Genomic DNA, 17,295 nt, shown 5'->3' with positions numbered 1-17,295 from the left:
GCGCAAAAGAAATGTGGGCGATGCTTGTGTGCCTCCAAGGCTCTGCGGGATGCAAAAGAAGTGTCTTCTCCAATTAGCCTCCCCTTAAGAGGTTATCATCGTTTTTTCCATGCCAACAAAAAAGGTGCAAAGGAGGCCTCTTAAAACGCATGAAGAGGTGTAAAATGTTGCACTCATGTTTGCATTTATGCTGCATCAATTTAGTCTTTATTTGTATTCATTCATTCATTTTTTCTTCCCTTTTTGCCATGGCGCGTCTTCTCTCTCAAATAGAGTGTGGTGGTGCCCCATAAGAATATTTTCCATGGAGCAGAGGAGCTTCGCGGGCAGTGTCTGCATTTTTTCTTTCTTCATCATCACTCTGTATGCACTTCATTCGAAATAATATAATTTTGATGCCACTCTATAAACACATTTTACGATGGCAACCATAAGCGAAAAAGCTGCGCGCACGAGGTGTTGCAAAAGACGCGGGCAAGCGGAGGGATATGTTGGTGCTGCGTTCCGCCTTGTTAGTGATGGAGTCGCCCGGAGCGTCCAGGAGGATGACCACGGTGATGCCGTATATTTCGTCCCTTGTTGGTTTCTTAATAATTGGAGTGTAATGAAAGGAATTTTAATAAACTCCAATATTTATTTGCTGTTTGTATTCCTTTTATTATCTTCTCCCCATCCTCTCCCTGTGTGCTCCCCGCGCGCATATGCTTCTCTGCGCCTTGACTCCTATATTGCATGCAATAAAAATTTCTCAATAGGCCCATACAGCGGAATGAATGCCCATATGACGATCTCTTTTCGCCTTCTTCTCATATTCTTTCCATATTCTCTACCCCGGCTGCTACATAGCTTCAAACTATATGTAGTGTGTATGAGGAATAAAGGTGAAAATGTCGTGGGGCGAACAACTAACCCACTTTTAGGGATTTTTGAACTTTTTTTTTCTTTTGCTAAACATTTGACTAAATTTTCTTTTTTTGTGAGCTTTTTATTAAATTTATGATTCAAAAAACAATTGCGTGAAATAATTGAGAAAAACATTCGATGGTTGATGTATTGACTAATGTCGATAAGTTGATTGATCAACGAATTCTCGTCAAAATAAACTGTAATTCTGTATGATTTGCATAAAACAATTATTACAAAGCAATTATTTTAGGATCTTATGTAATGTCAAAAACTTCAGTAAAATATAATAACGAAAGATAGTTTGAACTTTCCTAAAAAACTGTCGAAAAGTAGTTTGTGTCTTGGGTTAAAAAAAAAGCACGATTAAAGCTAAGAAAATTACTACGATAAGTATTACGGAATTTTAATGATTGTTTAAAATATTTTCTTATATTAAATAAAAAATAAAAAATAAATATTTTGGCGCTACATCCCATATAGGAACAGGGCCGGCCGCCCTATATGATGTTGTTGTTCTCCTTGCGGAGAAGTAGTGGGCGGCCTTGCTAGATACTACCACGTGTGGGCCATTTTACGGATAGGAGTGTATCAATCTCCTGATCCAACCGGTCAACGTGATCGCTTGAGTGCGCATCCAAAGGTCGCCGGTTCGAATACAGAACCCGGCAACGCGCCCCATCCGCCAACGTGCAATTTTCTTATATTATACTCTTCTTTATTGAACAGTTTTAAATAATCTTAAAATTGAATTATCGTGAAGTGGTTTGTGACTTTGATAGAAAAAAGTAGATTTGTGGATTATTAAGCCTTTTGTGTTAACAAGAAATATTTGGATTTTTTATTATGGATGCTTTCTTAGAATATTTCTCAGGCAAAACGTTTTCTTTGACCCCTTCCTAGCAATTTAAGACTATTTTCAACATAAAAAAAATAATTTTTTTTTATATTATGGGAAATGTAAATTGTCACATTTAGATCATGGGCCAATGGACGTGAAAGGGTTAAAATTAACTAAAATTTTATTATTTTCATGAAATTTTGAAGATATCTTAAAAAATGTTTTACAATTTAAACAAATAAATAATTGTTCGTGAAAATAGTGTGTGTCTTGGCTAAAAAAAAACGATAAGTGATTTTTTTTAAATACTTTAAATATTTTTCTTTTTAAATTCCTAAAATACTTTGCAAAAAGTTCCATAAATGCGTTTAAAATTAAATAATCGTAAAGTAGTTTGTATCTTGGATAAGAGAAGTCGATAAGACGAATAAAATGGTGAGAAGCATATAAATTCGAATTAAAACTTGGAGGACAAAATTAGTAAATCGCTGCCAATTCCATTTTTAGAGGTGCTCAATTACTTAGAGTTCATCAAAAGTAAATTTTCGTTTTTTATGTGAAAATTAAGGTCAAAGTTCGAAGTTACAATTCTTGGTCCTCCAAGTGTTACACAGAAGCAAAAAAAATTAATATTGAACGTTAGAAATCTACTTAGGCACCCCCAATATTTTGTACGATAAACTAAACCCAAACAAACCCATGAGTGCGAGAGATTCCTTGGAAATATGTGCATAAAATCCACCATCGTGAAGCACAATGAGGTATAATATGCAAAGTGGAGGCACACGCGGCTATCACAATGGCTTCTGGGTATTCTCCACAACTCATCCAACAATCTCTTCTACGCAAATTTCACAATTGAACCATTTGAAGTGCTTTTCACATTATACCTACCAAAGCCATGCAGCAGAGCAATTACTAAATCAGCAAATTTTCCTGCCAGTTTTTGATGGTTTCGTGATTTATTTTAGCCTCTCTTCCACACCACGTACATATATGTATGTACAAACCCGAATTGGGATCATTTTGATTTATGCAAAATTACCATGAGAACGCCCGGATTGTGAGAGACAATGGCCCCACGTGAAAGTCTCAAAGCGCGCGCGCGTAATTTTGCAACCTTAAATGCACTTAAGCCCAAAACAATTTCTTCCAAAAGCCACTCTCGCGAGAAGGAAATTGCTTGATATGTATACATTATGTAGGTGAGATTGTGAAGGGTGATAAAATTATGTGAAATGGTTCGAGAGCTTTGATGGTGCGGTGTTTACTTTAAATCGAATCATCAATTGGTTGGCTATTTCGTTAGAAAAAACCTTTTGCCACTTTTGACGGCTTTTGTCTTTTATCTGAGGGTGATTACTTTAAAAATAATCTAAAAATTTTAAATTAAAAAATGAATTGAATTTTTCTAAATTTTTACCCCTTAAATACCAAACTTATCGACATTTTTATCTGAGACACAAACTACTTTACGATAAATTTTGTTTAATGGAACTCGTATAACACTGATAAAAAATATATTTTTTTGTAAATTCGGCGTGAAAAGAAAATATCCTTTCATTGATTTTTATCTCGGTTTTCTTTTAATTTTTGGCGAAATTGGTGGAGCATCAGAGAAAGCGTTTGGAAAAAAAAATATTCAGTTTTTAGGAAATTTTATTTTATGTAATTTATTTATTTATAAAAGAGATGGCATCATCCGTGATAATTTCCCTATTTAGAAAATGATCGACTTGTTGAATATTTGTAATTGGAATCTCAACTATAGAACTGTCGTAAGGTAGTTTGCATCTTGGATAAAAAGGGTCGACAAGACAAATATTTTTTACCAAAATATTCCCCAAATCCTACACCGAAAATATGCCAAATCTTGCATCAAAAAAATTACAAAATTTCTCAAAATCTCGAGTAACTCTCGCTATAAAGTTAATCAGTTTATCAGGTAATTTCTGATAAATTATATCAGGTTAAAAAATCTATATGCAACGTGATGGGAAATTTTCATGACGAATCAATTTGAAATTATGTTAAAGAAAGATTTGATAAAGGGAACTTTTAGAGTATTTTTGGTCAGTATTCAGCTGTCTCGCGGGCTTTAACGAACTCTGCAGGATGCCTTCGACAAATTTCAATAGTGGAGTTTATCAGAAGTACATCGGAATCCGTGATTACTACACAGAGCTTTTCATTGAAAAATTGAGTGAATTGGTGAAATGGAGGCCAAATGGATCAATTCTTGAGGTTGGATGTGGAACAGGTGATGCAACGCTCAAGTACATTTGTCCAGAACTTCCTGAAGACTTCTCCAAGTTAGTCTGCACAGATATCTCGGAAGAAATGGTGAAGGATACTCAGAAGCTCTTTGCGGAGGATCCCAAAGTATCCTGCAGAGTTCTGGACATCGGCAGAGACATAGAAGCTTCGGAGAAGGATCAATTTGATCAAGTTCTATCATTGAATTGCCTGATGTGGGTGCCAAATCAAAAGAAAGCCTTTCAAAATTTGTACGATTTCCTAAAACCTGGAGGAAGCTGCTTCCTGATCTTCGTTTGCACAGCTTCATTGTGGGACGTTATATTTGAACTTATTTCAAGACCAAAATGGAGAAAATTTGTTCCACATCCCAAGAAAATATATCCATTTCCCTACAGACAGGACCCAAATCCCGTCAAAACTGTTACAGAATTAATGGAGTCAATTGGATTTGTTAATGTTAAAGTTGAAATGCGTGAAAGCAAATTCCTGTTTCGGAGCAAGGAAGAATTTATGGGTTAGTTTTTACTTAATTTAAAAAAATAATTTGTTGGAATTTCATTAAATTCTTTCGTTCTTTGTAGGATTTGTTAAAGCTCTTCCTAATCCGTTGGATCAGATGACTCTGGAGGAGCAGGATGAATACTTAAAGGAAGCAGTTGACTTGGCTTTCTCCTATGAGAATGTAATTGATCAATCTGGCTGTGATGAAAAGGTGTCTGGGACACAACTAATGGCTTACGGAGAGAAATAAAGAGAGATAAGGCTTTAATCTAAATTCTAAACATAAGTTTTAATAAATTTTTAAAGAAATCTTGAATAGTTTTACTGACTTTATTCGGCAATAAATGAAACTTGAGTCTCAAATCTGTGTTAGAAAAAATCTAGTCCTAATTTCTAAATTATTTGCCTTTTTCGCATAATGAGCAGAATTTACTACTCAGTCGGACTTTAAAATTCAAATCGGTTTTTAAATTAGTCTTAAGGTTTTAAGTCAGTTCTTTTTAAGTCTGACTTAAAAATTTCAAGACCTACTTACAAATTTTGTTACCGACTTAAAAATTTTAAGTCAGACTTTAAAAAAAACCGACTTGAAACCTTAAGACCGACTTAAAAACTGACTTAAATTTTTAAGCCCGACTGAATTCCACCCAATTGTGAAGATTTATAATAATATTCATTCACAATTATATTAGGATTTAACTTTTTTTTAGAAGCGATGAGCTGATAAGTTCCGTCACGTATTTTTATACGTCACTTAATACTTCATAAGAAGTACCTAATCTCAAGAAAAGAACTTTATTAACCAACTTGAAAGTAGATAACATTTTATCAGTCTATTTTTGCGTGAATGAAATTTGATATTAAATTCAAGGTTTAATACTTTGGAATGTTTGATAAAATTGAAAGACTTTCACCTTTAATTTTTTCCAGAAAAATCAGAAACAGGGTGAATCAGTTTTTAATGAAATAAATCCATTTAAATAAAATTCTTTAATTCTTTTATTTAGAAATCTTTTAATTATGCTTAAAATTTATTCTAAAAATACTTATTTTATTCAGCAAAAAAATACATTAAACAAAAAAAATCATTTTAATTTCAAATACATTTTTTGCTGGAAATGAAAGCCTTTTTCATCCTATGCTGTTTTTTTTTCACGATCAGATTTTCCCATTTGGCGTGATTTATTTAGCGAGAATTTAGTGAAACGAATTGATTTTTTTAATAGATTTTTTCGGGGGGTGAATCATCCACCAATTGTCACCCCAAATGAACGTTAAAAAAATATGTTCTATCTTGTTTTTTTTGGGTGGAGAATGATTTATTTGGCAAAATATTGTGACAATCAGGGGTAGTTTATTGAGGTGAATTAAAGCAAAGAAGGTTGGACCACCTCTGAGGACATTTTGGCATATATTTTGTGCACAGCCCTCCATGAAAGGACCTCTGCGAAGGCATTTAAATGGCGCGTATTGTTGAAATTTTAAAAATCCATCAATTTTGGGATGATGCCTGTGGTCTCATTTTTGGTCATCCCATCCGCAATAGAGCCCTTCCTCTCATATTGTTCTCACTCCCCCTTCTAAAGAAGGTTCAAAAGGCCCATCAAATGTGATTCCAAAACCGCGCCATACGGAAATTCAAAAGGACACAAAAATCCTCTGCTGTGAAGATATAGATAGATAGATAGATAGATGATTAATTCAAAGGACTAAGAGGGGAAGGATGTGTGTGTGGTGCATTCCAAATGCGTCTCTAAATGATTTATTCCCTGACACGTTGTTTGACAACAAAGTCCAGGATGTTTTTCAATGCACATTCGGTGACTTTTGAGCCTTCCCTTTCCCTTTTGTTAGAGCTTCCAACTGATTTATTTTTACCTTCGAGGCTTCCTCAAAATCTCTGTTTTTGCCACAAGCTAACAACAAGACCTTTGTCACCTTTGTTTGAGGTGTTTCTATACTTTGCAGGAGTTTCTCTTTCAAAGGGATTTTTCTTCTTCATCCTGAAACTCACAGTCTCTCTCTCCGTCCCTTCTGCAGCATCTGCAGAGTCGTTGCATTGGTATGGATTATAGAAATTAAATTAGTCAATTGTGTGGTAGGATGTTTGTTGGGATATGAAGAAGAAAAAAATCCCTGAAATGGCATCGTGCAGCCGAACCACAGATTTATGATGTCCTTTTGTGTCCTGTGCCCATTCATTCGGGGATAAAATTGCATTAAATATGAATGTTTCACACAACTGTTTGAATTTTCTTTTGCTTCCCTCTCTCTGCCTGCGCGCAACTCGAAGGTATTTTAGCAAATTTTCTTCATCCCTTTTCAGGGTTTGTTTCTGGGGGAGGGATTTGTATTTATATTATTACAAAAAGGGATTTAAATGATAAAATATATTTGAAATTTATTCACAATTTTCTTCATTAAGGAAGGGATGGCAAAAAAGTCGTTGAGATTTTGTTTAGATTCAAAAATAGACGAGGAATTCCCAAGAGGTGAGCCATTGAGAGAAAAGAAGGTTATCCATTAAAGAAAAAGGATTTGGAAGAAAAAAGATAGAGAATAGAGGTCAATTAAAAAGAATTGTATATGAATACCTTTAAAGATAGTGGTAGAGCAGTGGTTAAGGTAATCCCATCAATTTTCTCCCTTCAATCCCTAACACAGCCCTCTAACTCTGCAGCTCTATGCGCAGTCTCACCTGTACAGATCATACGATTATATTAATATTCGGCGATGTGGGATCAAAAAATTTATTGTGGTCCCGGATGCTCTCAGGTGATTTCAATTGCCCATAAGAAGTACCACGAGGTGGCACGTGTAGTCTCGAAATCCTGCTGAATTTTACAATTCCCAATGAAACAGCCAATTCTCCGTTCACTTATCACTCAATATTTATTTCACAGCAAGTAATTTAATTTAATAAATAATTCAATTTTTTTCAGACAATTCTAGAGTAAATCTTTCCACACAATCAGCACACGGATAAGTAAGAGATGATCTCCAAAACTCTCCACTCTTATCAGTCTCTTTCAATGTGTGTGCGCATTTGCGGGTCTCCCGCGGTGATTTAAACCAACAGTCATTTGAATTTAACTTAGACTTCAATATTTCATGAAATTTTCAATAGAATGAAGTAAGGGGAAAGTAAATAAAAAAAATAGAACGGGAAATTCATTGAGAAAGTAAAGACCTTTCATCGAGTTCCCATTTAGTCACGAGAGTGAGCAGTCGAATTTTAGTTCTCTCTCTGATATTGTGAATTTTTTGGCGTAATTAAAGCGGTTTTTTGGTAGAAATTCCAAGTTAAATAATTTTTAAAGTTGCAATTAGTATTTTAAAGAAGTTTTGAAGTGGTGAAAAAGACTTTTCCGCAGTTTTCTTTCAAAATTTAAACTTTTTATTTCTCTTTTGTAAAGTACTATACAAACTAGTTTCTGTGTGAGTGAGTGAAAGAGACAGGAAGATGGCGGCAGCGTCGTCAGGCGCTAGCCGAAAGAGAGGTATGAATTTGGCAACGGACACTGATTTTCCCCCACTGGACTCTGGACAAAAGAAGAGAAACCGGAATATTTTTATTTTTGGAAGAGGTGATGAATTGAGCAGCCCGCGTTATCTGGTTGTGGAGAGAACTGGAGAAGGGGAGAGTATGAAATCTCTCTCTGTATTCAAAGTGAAGAGAGAAATTACCAAACTAGTTGGCAAGGTCAAACGCCTGCAACCGCTGCTGATGCAAGGAAAGACACTACTGATTGAGATTTCCTCTGATGATCAGGCGAATAAGCTCCTGGAAATGAAAATTCTTGCTGGAAAATCTGTCAAGGTATCATGGCATCAGACCATGAACAAGAGCAAGGGAATTATAGCGTGCTTTGATTGGACATACATTCCATTGGATGAGCTTAAAGAGGAATTGAAAGCTTTCAACATCTCTGACGTCACGGCGATCAAGAGAAAGGCTGAATCAGGACAAATGATTGATACTGGGACATTTATCGTCACTTTTGATTCTCCGAACTTGCCGGATTCAATTGATGCATTCTATTATCCTCTCAAGGTCAAGGTCTTTGTACCAAATCCTGCGCGGTGCTTCAAATGCCAGAAATACGGTCACTTTGTGGATAAGTGCCGTATCACGAGGAAAATTTGTGGAAAATGCTTGCACGATGAACACGAGGGAGAATGTCAGCATCCTCACATTTGCGCAAATTGTGGAGAAAATCACCTCTCTTGGTCCAGGAAGTGTCCGATTTTCAAGCAGGAATTCGCGATCATGCGAATCAAGGTCACACAGAAGATGTCGTACTATGCTGCTAAGCAAGAATACAAGAGAAACAGAAATATGGATCAGTCTTTTGCGGAGACGGTGGCAAAATCCAAGGCCACGAAGATGCTGAAGAATATTCAACCGGCAAAGAAAAACGTCTTTCCTGGACATGAGCAAGAACAGTCAAGTACAGCTGGAGTCAATGGAGTGGGGCTTCCCTCGACGGAATTTGTGAATTCACTTAGAAACGATAGGATCAATGTTGACGATCCACAACCTGGCACATCGACGGATGGACATCAGCTCGCAGGTGTCTCCCCAGGAGACACCTCTTTGGGTGCTATTCCTAGCACCGGTAGCTTTTTAAGTCTTCCAACAACAGGAATTTTGATCAGAGAAGCGATAAATGCTTTAGCTGAAGAATATTAGATTAATTATATATACTTTTGTATATATAATTAAATTTTTTAAAGAATTTTTTCTTACTAAAATTTTTTTTTTTTTTTGGTAAATAATGGCTCTTTGGAGTCAATTAATTGAAAAATTGAATAGTAATTGATTTTTTAATATATATATTAATTGTCGAGCAGTTATGTATTATACACGCTATGGCTTCGGCCCCTGTGTAATTTTTATCTTAAATATATCTATATAATAAAGAAAGGTCTGTTTGTTGGTAATCTTCGTGTCTGTACAGCTATACAAATCTACACCGTTTAATCGATTGCGATGAAATTTGGTACAGAGGCTCCTTATATCAGGCGCTTTCGAGTGGCCGTATTCATTTTCCCCCCAAAGCCCCCTTCAGGTAGCCCCCATATAAAAGTCATGCATTTTTTGCAAATTTTTGAATTTGGCGCCTGATATGTTGTATGAAAATGATTTCTTCTCTTTGCAAATTTTTTTCTTTGGGTTTGATAAGTTTTCCAAATATACTTATAAACCATCATAATTTTTTCTCTCTGAAATTTGCGCGAAGCGCAACAAATCCCCGCGAAGCGGGGCGAGGTAAATTGGAGCGAAGCGACAATTTACCTCGTATATATATATATAAAGACCTTTCACGTGGAGCGTGAACAAGAATATCATCAAGAATTTTAAGAAATGAATAAATAAAATTGGCCAAAACAGTAATCATCACATTTTATCCATATAAAATATTAAAATATTTTACATATTCACAACATAATTACTCCTTCTCACCATAAACAACTAAATTGTCTCCAGCATCTTCCAATTTACCCGATTCATTAATAACATTGTTGACATAAGCCAGTTCAACATTTTCTCTTAAGTACTCTTCTTGCTCAGGTTTAGTCATCAAATGCAAAGGATTCGGAAGGGTCATTAGGAATCCTGCGTAAAACGAAAATGTATTTCAGAAGAAGTTTTTTTTATTCTCTAAAGGATTTCGGACTTACCAAAAAATTCTTCTTTATTGGCAAAAGCAAAAGTGTTTGGTTCCAAATAAACTTCCACGTTAACGTACCCAATCTTCTTCATCATGCTCCTTATTCTTTCAACGGGATCAGGATCATTTTGGTAGGGGAATGGATAAACTTCTCTTGGATTTGGAATGAATTTCTTCCATTTGGGGCGTTGAATTACCTCTAAGATTGTCTCCATGAAAATATGCCTCTGAATGAAGACGTGGAAACTTCGTCCTCCAGGTGCTAGAAGTTCGTACATATTCTTGAAGGCTTTCGACTGATCTGCCACCCACATCAGGCACCACATAGAGAAGATGTGATCAAAGGTATTCGTTTCATTTAACTTCTTCGTTATGTCCAAGAGTTCAAAGGAAACTCTGGGTTTCCCCGCAAACTTCTTCTCCGCTTCCTTAAGCATTGTAGGCGATATGTCAGAGCAAACGTAGCGTGAATAATTTTTGGGAATGAGTGGATAAATAAACTTCGAGGATATATCTCCTGTTCCACAGCCAACATCAAGAATAGCTTCTTTCGGCGTCCAATTAAGCAGATAGCCGTATTTTGAGAATATCGGTTTAAGTTCAGAGTCACGAATCCGATTAAACTGATTAATGAGGTGTGAATCAAAGCCAACACTCATGTCTGCTTACTTCTTCTTACAAAATTTCACTTCAACTGATCACTTTCATTCGCAGATTGTCTTTTATATTCTCACTCAGATACAATCAAATAAGTGCAAGGGGAGTTTAACTGATTAAAAAAAAAAGTAAAATTCGGATACATATTTTTGTGAATATTTGAAAATACGGAAAATACTTAATTTGAGATTTAAAATTCTTTGAATATTTGAGAAAAACTATTAAAAAATTAAATAAAAAATGATTAAGATTAGAGAAAGAAAACATGCTAAAAGGACTGCAAAATTATGTCAAATGAAGAGCCTGTAATCATTTAAAAAAAATCGTGATAACAGTGTAATAAAGTTAATAAAAAAAATGAATCAAAAGTATTCGAAACGTTAATTAACACATTTAAGGATCAATGAAACAAATTATTAAGAAATGACGATATTAACCAACACTCTGTAAAACATTCGAAATGAATTAAAAAAATATTCGGCGAAAATTTCCAAATATTTGCCAGATAAATACCCCTTGGCAAAGTATCGAGAATAATTTTACGTTTGAACATTGAACTATGATAATGAAATGCTTTATACGGCCTCTCGGAGAATAGCCTCATTATTAAATTTAAGATTTTATAACAATGTGTAATTTCTGTTCTATTTGTGTTCTGAAGGCTTTAAACTTGTTTATTAATTATAGCTTCTGACTAAGCTGCAAAATGAGTAAATTAACGATTAGTTTTTAAGCTTTCCGTAACTATTGGCTTTTATCTCATAGCCCACGATTTAATTTTTTTTAATAAGAACAAGATTTATTTTATTATTTATTTTATTATTTTCCTTTACAGTGCTTTACATGTTTTATAAGTAAGTTATCTTTTTTATTGTATGTCCTTGTAGAACGTAGAGTATTCAGAGAATTTGCTCTATATGTAGAGGAAAAATCTTTTTATTTTTCCCCGTAAACTATAAAATTTTTTCCAGCATCTTTAAATTCACTCGGATCTGTAATAGCATTGTTGGCATAACCAATTTCAAGGGCTTCCTTTAGGTACTCTTCCTGCTCTTCTTCCGTCATCAAATGCAGAGGATTCGGAAGGGCTTTTAGGAATCCTGCAAAACGGATAAATTTCAGTTGAGAAAAAATTCTGTTTTTCTGTATAACTTCGTCTTACCCAAAAATTCTTCATCACTCGAAAAGCCAAAAGTATTTGTCTCCAAATAAACTTGCACATTAATAAATCCAATGTCCTCCATCATACTTTTTATACTGGCGACAGGATCTGGATCATTTCGATAGGGGAATGGATAAACTTCTCTTGGATTCGGGACGAATGGTTGCCATTTTGGCCTCTCAAGTAACTCAAGGATTGTCTCAATCATAATGTGCTTCTCAACGAAGATCAGGTAAGTTCCTCCACCAGGCACGAGAAGATCATAAATATTCCTGAAGGCTTTTACGTGATCCGACACCCACATCAAGCACCAAATGGAGAAGATGTGATCATAGATGTTCGTCTCATTTAAATCCTTCGCAATGTCCAATTGCTGGAAGAAAACTTTCGGATAATCTGCAAAAGTTTTCTCAGCTTCCTGCACCATTGCTTGGGAAATGTCTGAGCAGACGTAGCGTGAGTAGTCCTCCGGGATGAGGGGATAGATAAATTCCTTCGAAGTGAATCCACTACCGCAGCCAATGTCCAGGATCACCTCATTTGGCGACCAATGCACCAAATTGTCGTACTTTGCGAAAATCGGTGGAAGCTGGGAGTTTTGAATCACATCAAAGTGATTCAGAAGGTCTATATTAAAATCCGCACACATTTTTCTAAATTAATTTTCAGCACAAAGTTTCACCTTTAACTGAACATCTGGAGCCCCAGATTCGTCTATTTATTCCCAGGTGATAACACCTTCAGACAGATAGCACAAAAAGTTTAACTATTCTAAGTAATCGTCTTTGAACTATGATTTACGTGAATTCATTATTTTTTTTTTAATTTAATTACTTAGCATAACCACGTGTACACTGAGAGAAAAATTTACTTCAAAGTTTGTGAAAAATTATTGCTAAAGAAATTTATTCGTTGCTATTATCTCCCTATGAGCTATTTTTTTTTATAAAAATTGAAATCTTAATACAGTCATTTTTTTTAAAATAAACTTCATTTTCCATTAAATTTAATTACATTCCAATGAAAACAAGATGTGGGAAAAAACAAGGATAGAAAATTGTTTGAAAATTCTCCCTGGTGGTTGGAGGATAAACCTCTTGTCTTCATCAAAGCTTTTGTCCGCGGAGAAAAAAACGGCGCCCCTTTGTCGCGCGTTGAGGGTGGAGTTTTAATCCACCCCATTCAGCACAATTTACTCTCAAACAGCAATGAATGGCATTCCACAGGACGAAGACAAACATCCCCGCGCGCATTGTGAGTAACTCACGCGGAGTAAATCTCATGTTTTTCCAATCTGCAACCCTTTGTTCGTCATCCCCCTTTTTCCCTATTTTTTCCTGCTTCACTTTTCACGGGGAAAACAATCACAAAAGGAGGCATGAGCCACAAGTTCCCTATTAAATGAAGAACATTCGCAGTCAAAAGGGAGACTCTCCTTTAGGTCTTTAAGAGGAACAATCCCCAAAGAAAAAATCCTTTTTTTATATTACAATTTTTATCGTTGAATAAGCGCACAAAATGAGGGAACAAAGGGCTTTTCGGTGGGAGCTGGGAGACAGGGATTTGCTATGCCAAAATGTAGGTTAAAAGGGCAATCAGGTGGGAGTCAAAGTAGCTCTACGTGTGGGAGATAAAAAAAAGAAAAGGTGTGGCTTTATATAAAATACAAAATTATTTTGTGTGCCAAAACAATATTTCCCTTAAGTATCCTGTTAAGGGGTATTCATTAGCAGCATTGATGTACATAAGGGGGAAAATATTCGGAATATTTGTTAGTTTTTCTTTTATAGATGAATATTTATTTAAAGAACTTATTAAAGTTTTTTTTGTTGAATTTTTGAAATTTTTTTTAATTCGTTTAGTTAATGTTGGTAAATGGGTTAAGTTGTTTAACTGATTTTTAATTACCTATAGGCAATTTTTAACTTTTTAAATCAAGAAAAACATGGAAATATCTTAGAGATCTTTAGTTTTTTATTTAGCGTACAGTTATAAAGTCTTTATTTAGAAGCTGTTTTTTTAATGTCTTATAAAACATTTGATTACCATAGTTCAATGTTCAAAAAAGTAAAACAATCTCGTCATTTAAATAATTACGTTCATGGATGTGAATCATTTGAATATAAAAGAGAATCTCGGATTGAAAATGATCAGTTAAAGTACAATTTTGCAGAAAGAAGTTGTGAAGATGAATACAAGTTACGATACAAACCTCTTTAATCAGTTCAATCGAATTCGTGATTCTGAACTTAAACCGATTTTTTCCAAATACGAATATTTGCTAAATTGGAAGACCAATGAGAGTATTCTTGATATTGGCTGCGGAACTGGAGATATGTCCGTGGAGTTTATCTATCCCCTCATCCCGGACGACTACTCACGCTACGTTTGCTCCGACATTTCGGATTCAATGCTCAAGGAAGCGGAGAAGAAGTTTAAAGGAGAGAGTTTCCTTTGAAATCTTAGACATAACGAAAGATCTCAATGAAACGAATTCTTTCGATCACATCTTCTCCATGTGGTGCCTGATGTGGATAGCAGATCAGGCTAAAGCCTTCAGGAATATTTACGACCTCCTAGCACCTGGCGGAAGAAGCTTCCACGTCCTCATCCAAAGGGTTAATTTTGTGGAAACAATCCTGCAGTTAGTTAATAGGCCAAAATGGAAGAAATTCATCCCGAATGTTGATGAAATGTATCCTTTTCCGTACTTTTACGATTCTGATCCCGTTGCAAGAATACGGAGTATGATGGAGGACATCGGTTTTGTTAACGTGGAAGTTTCCTTGGAGCAAAATACTTTTGCCTTCGTTAATAAAGAAGAATTTTTAGGTAAGGCGAAAATAAAAAACTTAAGAAAGAATTTTTTTTGTAACAAAATCATCAAAACATTTCTACTTGCAGGATACATAAAAGCCCTTCCGAATCCTTTGCATTTGATGAAGGAAGAGGAGCAGGATGAGTACTTTAGAGAAGCAGTTGAACTGGCTTACGTCAATAAAGCTATCGCTAAGTCGGGTAAATATGCTAAAGCTGGAGGAAATTTAGTTGTTTACGGAGAAAAGAAATTATTTGATAATTAAAATAAAATTAATACGTTACAAGTTGTTGGCTTTCAAATTCACAATGGTTGATTTATATTTTGTCTTGAATTTAATACCTTATTTAAATTTAAATTTTACTGAATTTAAAATTTTTAGAACATCTTAAAACGATAACATTCAAAGGTCATATATTCAACAATTCCATTGGACTATTTTTACTAGCTCATCAATGACGTATTAAATCTCTTACGTTCCCATCTACATAATATTTCTTTACACTCTAATTCGACGTCATGAATGATTATTAAGAAAACAAATATCAGACCTCACATCAGCGTAATAATAAAAACTCTTTATGTTCCTCTCACGTTGATAAAAAGGTTTAAAGGTCTTTCAATATGGACGATAAAATAGTCTAGAAGATAAACTCATCTCGCAAAAAACTGTTTATATTTTCAAGAGTTTTTGCAACCAAAGGTGCTTCTTTTTATCACTTCAAATTAATGTTTATTACCGTGAGATTGTAGGAATTAATATCATGCTTCTGGCCCCGATTAGGGCCAAATAAAAAAAGAAAGTGATCAAAAAACAACTGGTTAGTGTCACGTAGACTTCCTCAGGAGAGAGTGTTTGAAATGAATCGAGATACCTTGCCTGCTACATTCAGTGCTGGTTACCTCAATAGGCATACCTGTGTACGGTATCACTACACAGAGCTCTTCATTGGAAAATTGAGTGAATTGGTGAAGTGGAGGCCAAATGGATCAATTCTTGAGGTTGGATGTGGAACAGGTGATGCAACGCTCAAGTACATTTGTCCAGAACTTCCCCAAGACTTCTCCAAATTAGTCTGTACGGACATCTCGGAAGAAATGGTGGAAGAGACTGAAAAGCTCTTTGCGAAAGAACCCAAAATATCGTGCAATGTTTTGGATATTGGTAGAGATATTGGAGCTTCTGAAAGAAATCAATTTGATCACATTATCTCCTTGGAGTGTCTAATGTGGGTAACGGACCAGCGAAAAGCCTTTCAGAATATGTACGACTTTCTTAAGCCTGGTGGAAGCTGTTTCCTGATCTTTGTTCGTCGATCTACACTCTGTGATATTTTTTTTGAACTCTCAAACATGGATAAATGGAAGAGATTTGTTCCAGATTCAAAGAAAATGTATCCATTTCCCTACAGACTGGATCCAGATCCTGTCAAAACTATTACAGAATTAATGGAGTCAATTGGATTTGTTAATGTTAAAGTTGAAATGCGTGAGAGCAAATTCTTATTCCGCAACAAGGAAGAATTTATAGGTAAGTACTTCAATTAATAATTTGAAAAAAAAAATATATATAGAAACGTTTTGTTCTGCAGGATTTATTAAAGCTCTCCCGAATCCTCTGAAAATGATGACTCCTGAAGAGCAGGAAGAATACATACAGGATGCAGTTGAAGTAGCCTTATTAGGAGGCAATGTTATCCATGATTCGGGATTTAGTAGAAGAGTAACAGGGACTCAACTTATGGCTTATGGCGAGAAATAGTTTTGTTTAAATAAAAATAAACCTTCAAACCCAAATTTTAAATTTTAACCTTCACACATCAAAACGAATCTGTGTGTGGTTTCGATATGTCATAAAAGCATATTGCTCTCTCATAGATAAGTAACCATATGATCGTACATCCTGAGTAAAGATAATGATAAAGCATTATTTGAGTTTAGAGAACAATATAAGTAGATTCTCAAAGAATTTAGGTCAGTATCATTTAGTATCTTCTAACGAAAAGGTCTAAAAATGAATATTAATAACTTCAACGGAGATTTCCTCAACAAATATCGTGGAATCCGTAACTACTACATTAAGCTTTTTATCTCAAAACTAAGTGAATTGGTAAAGTGGAGGCCTAATGGATCAATTCTTGAGGTTGGATGTGGAACAGGTGATGCAACACTCAAGTACATTTGTCCAGAACTTCCCCAAGACTTCTCCAAATTAGTCTGTACGGACATCTCGGAAGAAATGGTGGAAGAGACTGAAAAGCTCTTTGCAAAGGATCCAAAAATATCTTGCAGTGTTTTGGACATTACCAGAGATTTAGAAGCTTCTGAGAAAAATCAATTTGATCATATTTTGTCAACGCATTGTCTGATGTGGGTAACAGATCAACAGAAGGCATTTCAGAATTTATATGATCTGCTAAAGCCTGGTGGAAGCTGCTTCTTGATCTTCGTTTGAAGAACTTCCATCAATGATCTTATA

At 35.1% G+C, this 17,295-nt stretch overlaps 5 protein-coding genes across 5 annotated transcripts; 3 read left to right on the top strand and 2 right to left on the bottom strand.

The window, feature by feature from the left end:
- The first annotated feature begins 3,859 nt into the window (after window positions 1-3,859).
- On the top strand, window positions 3,860-4,813 carry LOC129794568 (juvenile hormone acid O-methyltransferase-like). The gene is made up of 2 exons (XM_055835324.1): window positions 3,860-4,517; window positions 4,585-4,813. Exons 1-2 carry the CDS (start codon window positions 3,860-3,862, stop codon window positions 4,752-4,754), a joined length of 828 nt encoding a protein of 275 aa, XP_055691299.1. The 3' UTR covers window positions 4,755-4,813.
- A 3,154-nt stretch (window positions 4,814-7,967) lies between these two features.
- LOC129794567 (uncharacterized) lies at window positions 7,968-9,197 on the top strand. Its single transcript, XM_055835323.1, has one exon. It carries the CDS (start codon window positions 7,968-7,970, stop codon window positions 9,195-9,197), a length of 1,230 nt encoding a protein of 409 aa, XP_055691298.1.
- A 760-nt stretch (window positions 9,198-9,957) lies between these two features.
- LOC129794566 (juvenile hormone acid O-methyltransferase-like) lies at window positions 9,958-10,838 on the bottom strand. Its single transcript, XM_055835321.1, has 2 exons — window positions 10,190-10,838; window positions 9,958-10,124 (listed from the first exon to the last, which is right to left on the bottom strand). Exons 1-2 carry the CDS (start codon window positions 10,836-10,838, stop codon window positions 9,958-9,960), a joined length of 816 nt encoding a protein of 271 aa, XP_055691296.1.
- A 692-nt stretch (window positions 10,839-11,530) lies between these two features.
- On the bottom strand, window positions 11,531-12,647 carry LOC129794565 (juvenile hormone acid O-methyltransferase-like). The gene is made up of 3 exons (XM_055835320.1): window positions 11,999-12,647; window positions 11,823-11,936; window positions 11,531-11,535 (listed from the first exon to the last, which is right to left on the bottom strand). The coding sequence occupies exons 1-3, from the start codon at window positions 12,645-12,647 to the stop codon at window positions 11,531-11,533; spliced, it is 768 nt and encodes a 255-aa protein (XP_055691295.1).
- A 4,183-nt stretch (window positions 12,648-16,830) lies between these two features.
- LOC129794564 (juvenile hormone acid O-methyltransferase-like) lies at window positions 16,831-17,271 on the top strand. Its single transcript, XM_055835319.1, has one exon. The coding sequence runs from the start codon at window positions 16,831-16,833 to the stop codon at window positions 17,269-17,271; it is 441 nt and encodes a 146-aa protein (XP_055691294.1).
- Window positions 17,272-17,295: the final 24 nt, after the last annotated feature.

The sequence above is a fragment of the Lutzomyia longipalpis genome, chromosome 4 (genome assembly GCF_024334085.1).
Source record: "Lutzomyia longipalpis isolate SR_M1_2022 chromosome 4, ASM2433408v1".
Taxonomy (NCBI): domain Eukaryota; kingdom Metazoa; phylum Arthropoda; class Insecta; order Diptera; family Psychodidae; genus Lutzomyia; species Lutzomyia longipalpis.
Note: the sequence above shows the minus strand (reverse complement) of the source record. Positions and strands in the feature narration are given on the sequence as shown.

Coding starts and splice junctions, on each gene's coding strand:
- LOC129794568 (XM_055835324.1), top strand. CDS start 3,860: ATGCCTTCGACAAATTTCAATAGTGGAGTTTATCAGAAGTACATCGGA. Junction 4,518..4,584: donor GAGCAAGGAAGAATTTATGG/GTTAGTTTTTAC, acceptor CGTTCTTTGTAG/GATTTGTTAAAGCTCTTCCT.
- LOC129794567 (XM_055835323.1), top strand. CDS start 7,968: ATGGCGGCAGCGTCGTCAGGCGCTAGCCGAAAGAGAGGTATGAATTTG.
- LOC129794564 (XM_055835319.1), top strand. CDS start 16,831: ATGAATATTAATAACTTCAACGGAGATTTCCTCAACAAATATCGTGGA.
- LOC129794565 (XM_055835320.1), bottom strand. CDS start 12,647: ATGTGTGCGGATTTTAATATAGACCTTCTGAATCACTTTGATGTGATT. Junction 11,937..11,998: donor GAGTGATGAAGAATTTTTGG/GTAAGACGAAGT, acceptor TCCGTTTTGCAG/GATTCCTAAAAGCCCTTCCG.
- LOC129794566 (XM_055835321.1), bottom strand. CDS start 10,838: ATGAGTGTTGGCTTTGATTCACACCTCATTAATCAGTTTAATCGGATT. Junction 10,125..10,189: donor CAATAAAGAAGAATTTTTTG/GTAAGTCCGAAA, acceptor CGTTTTACGCAG/GATTCCTAATGACCCTTCCG.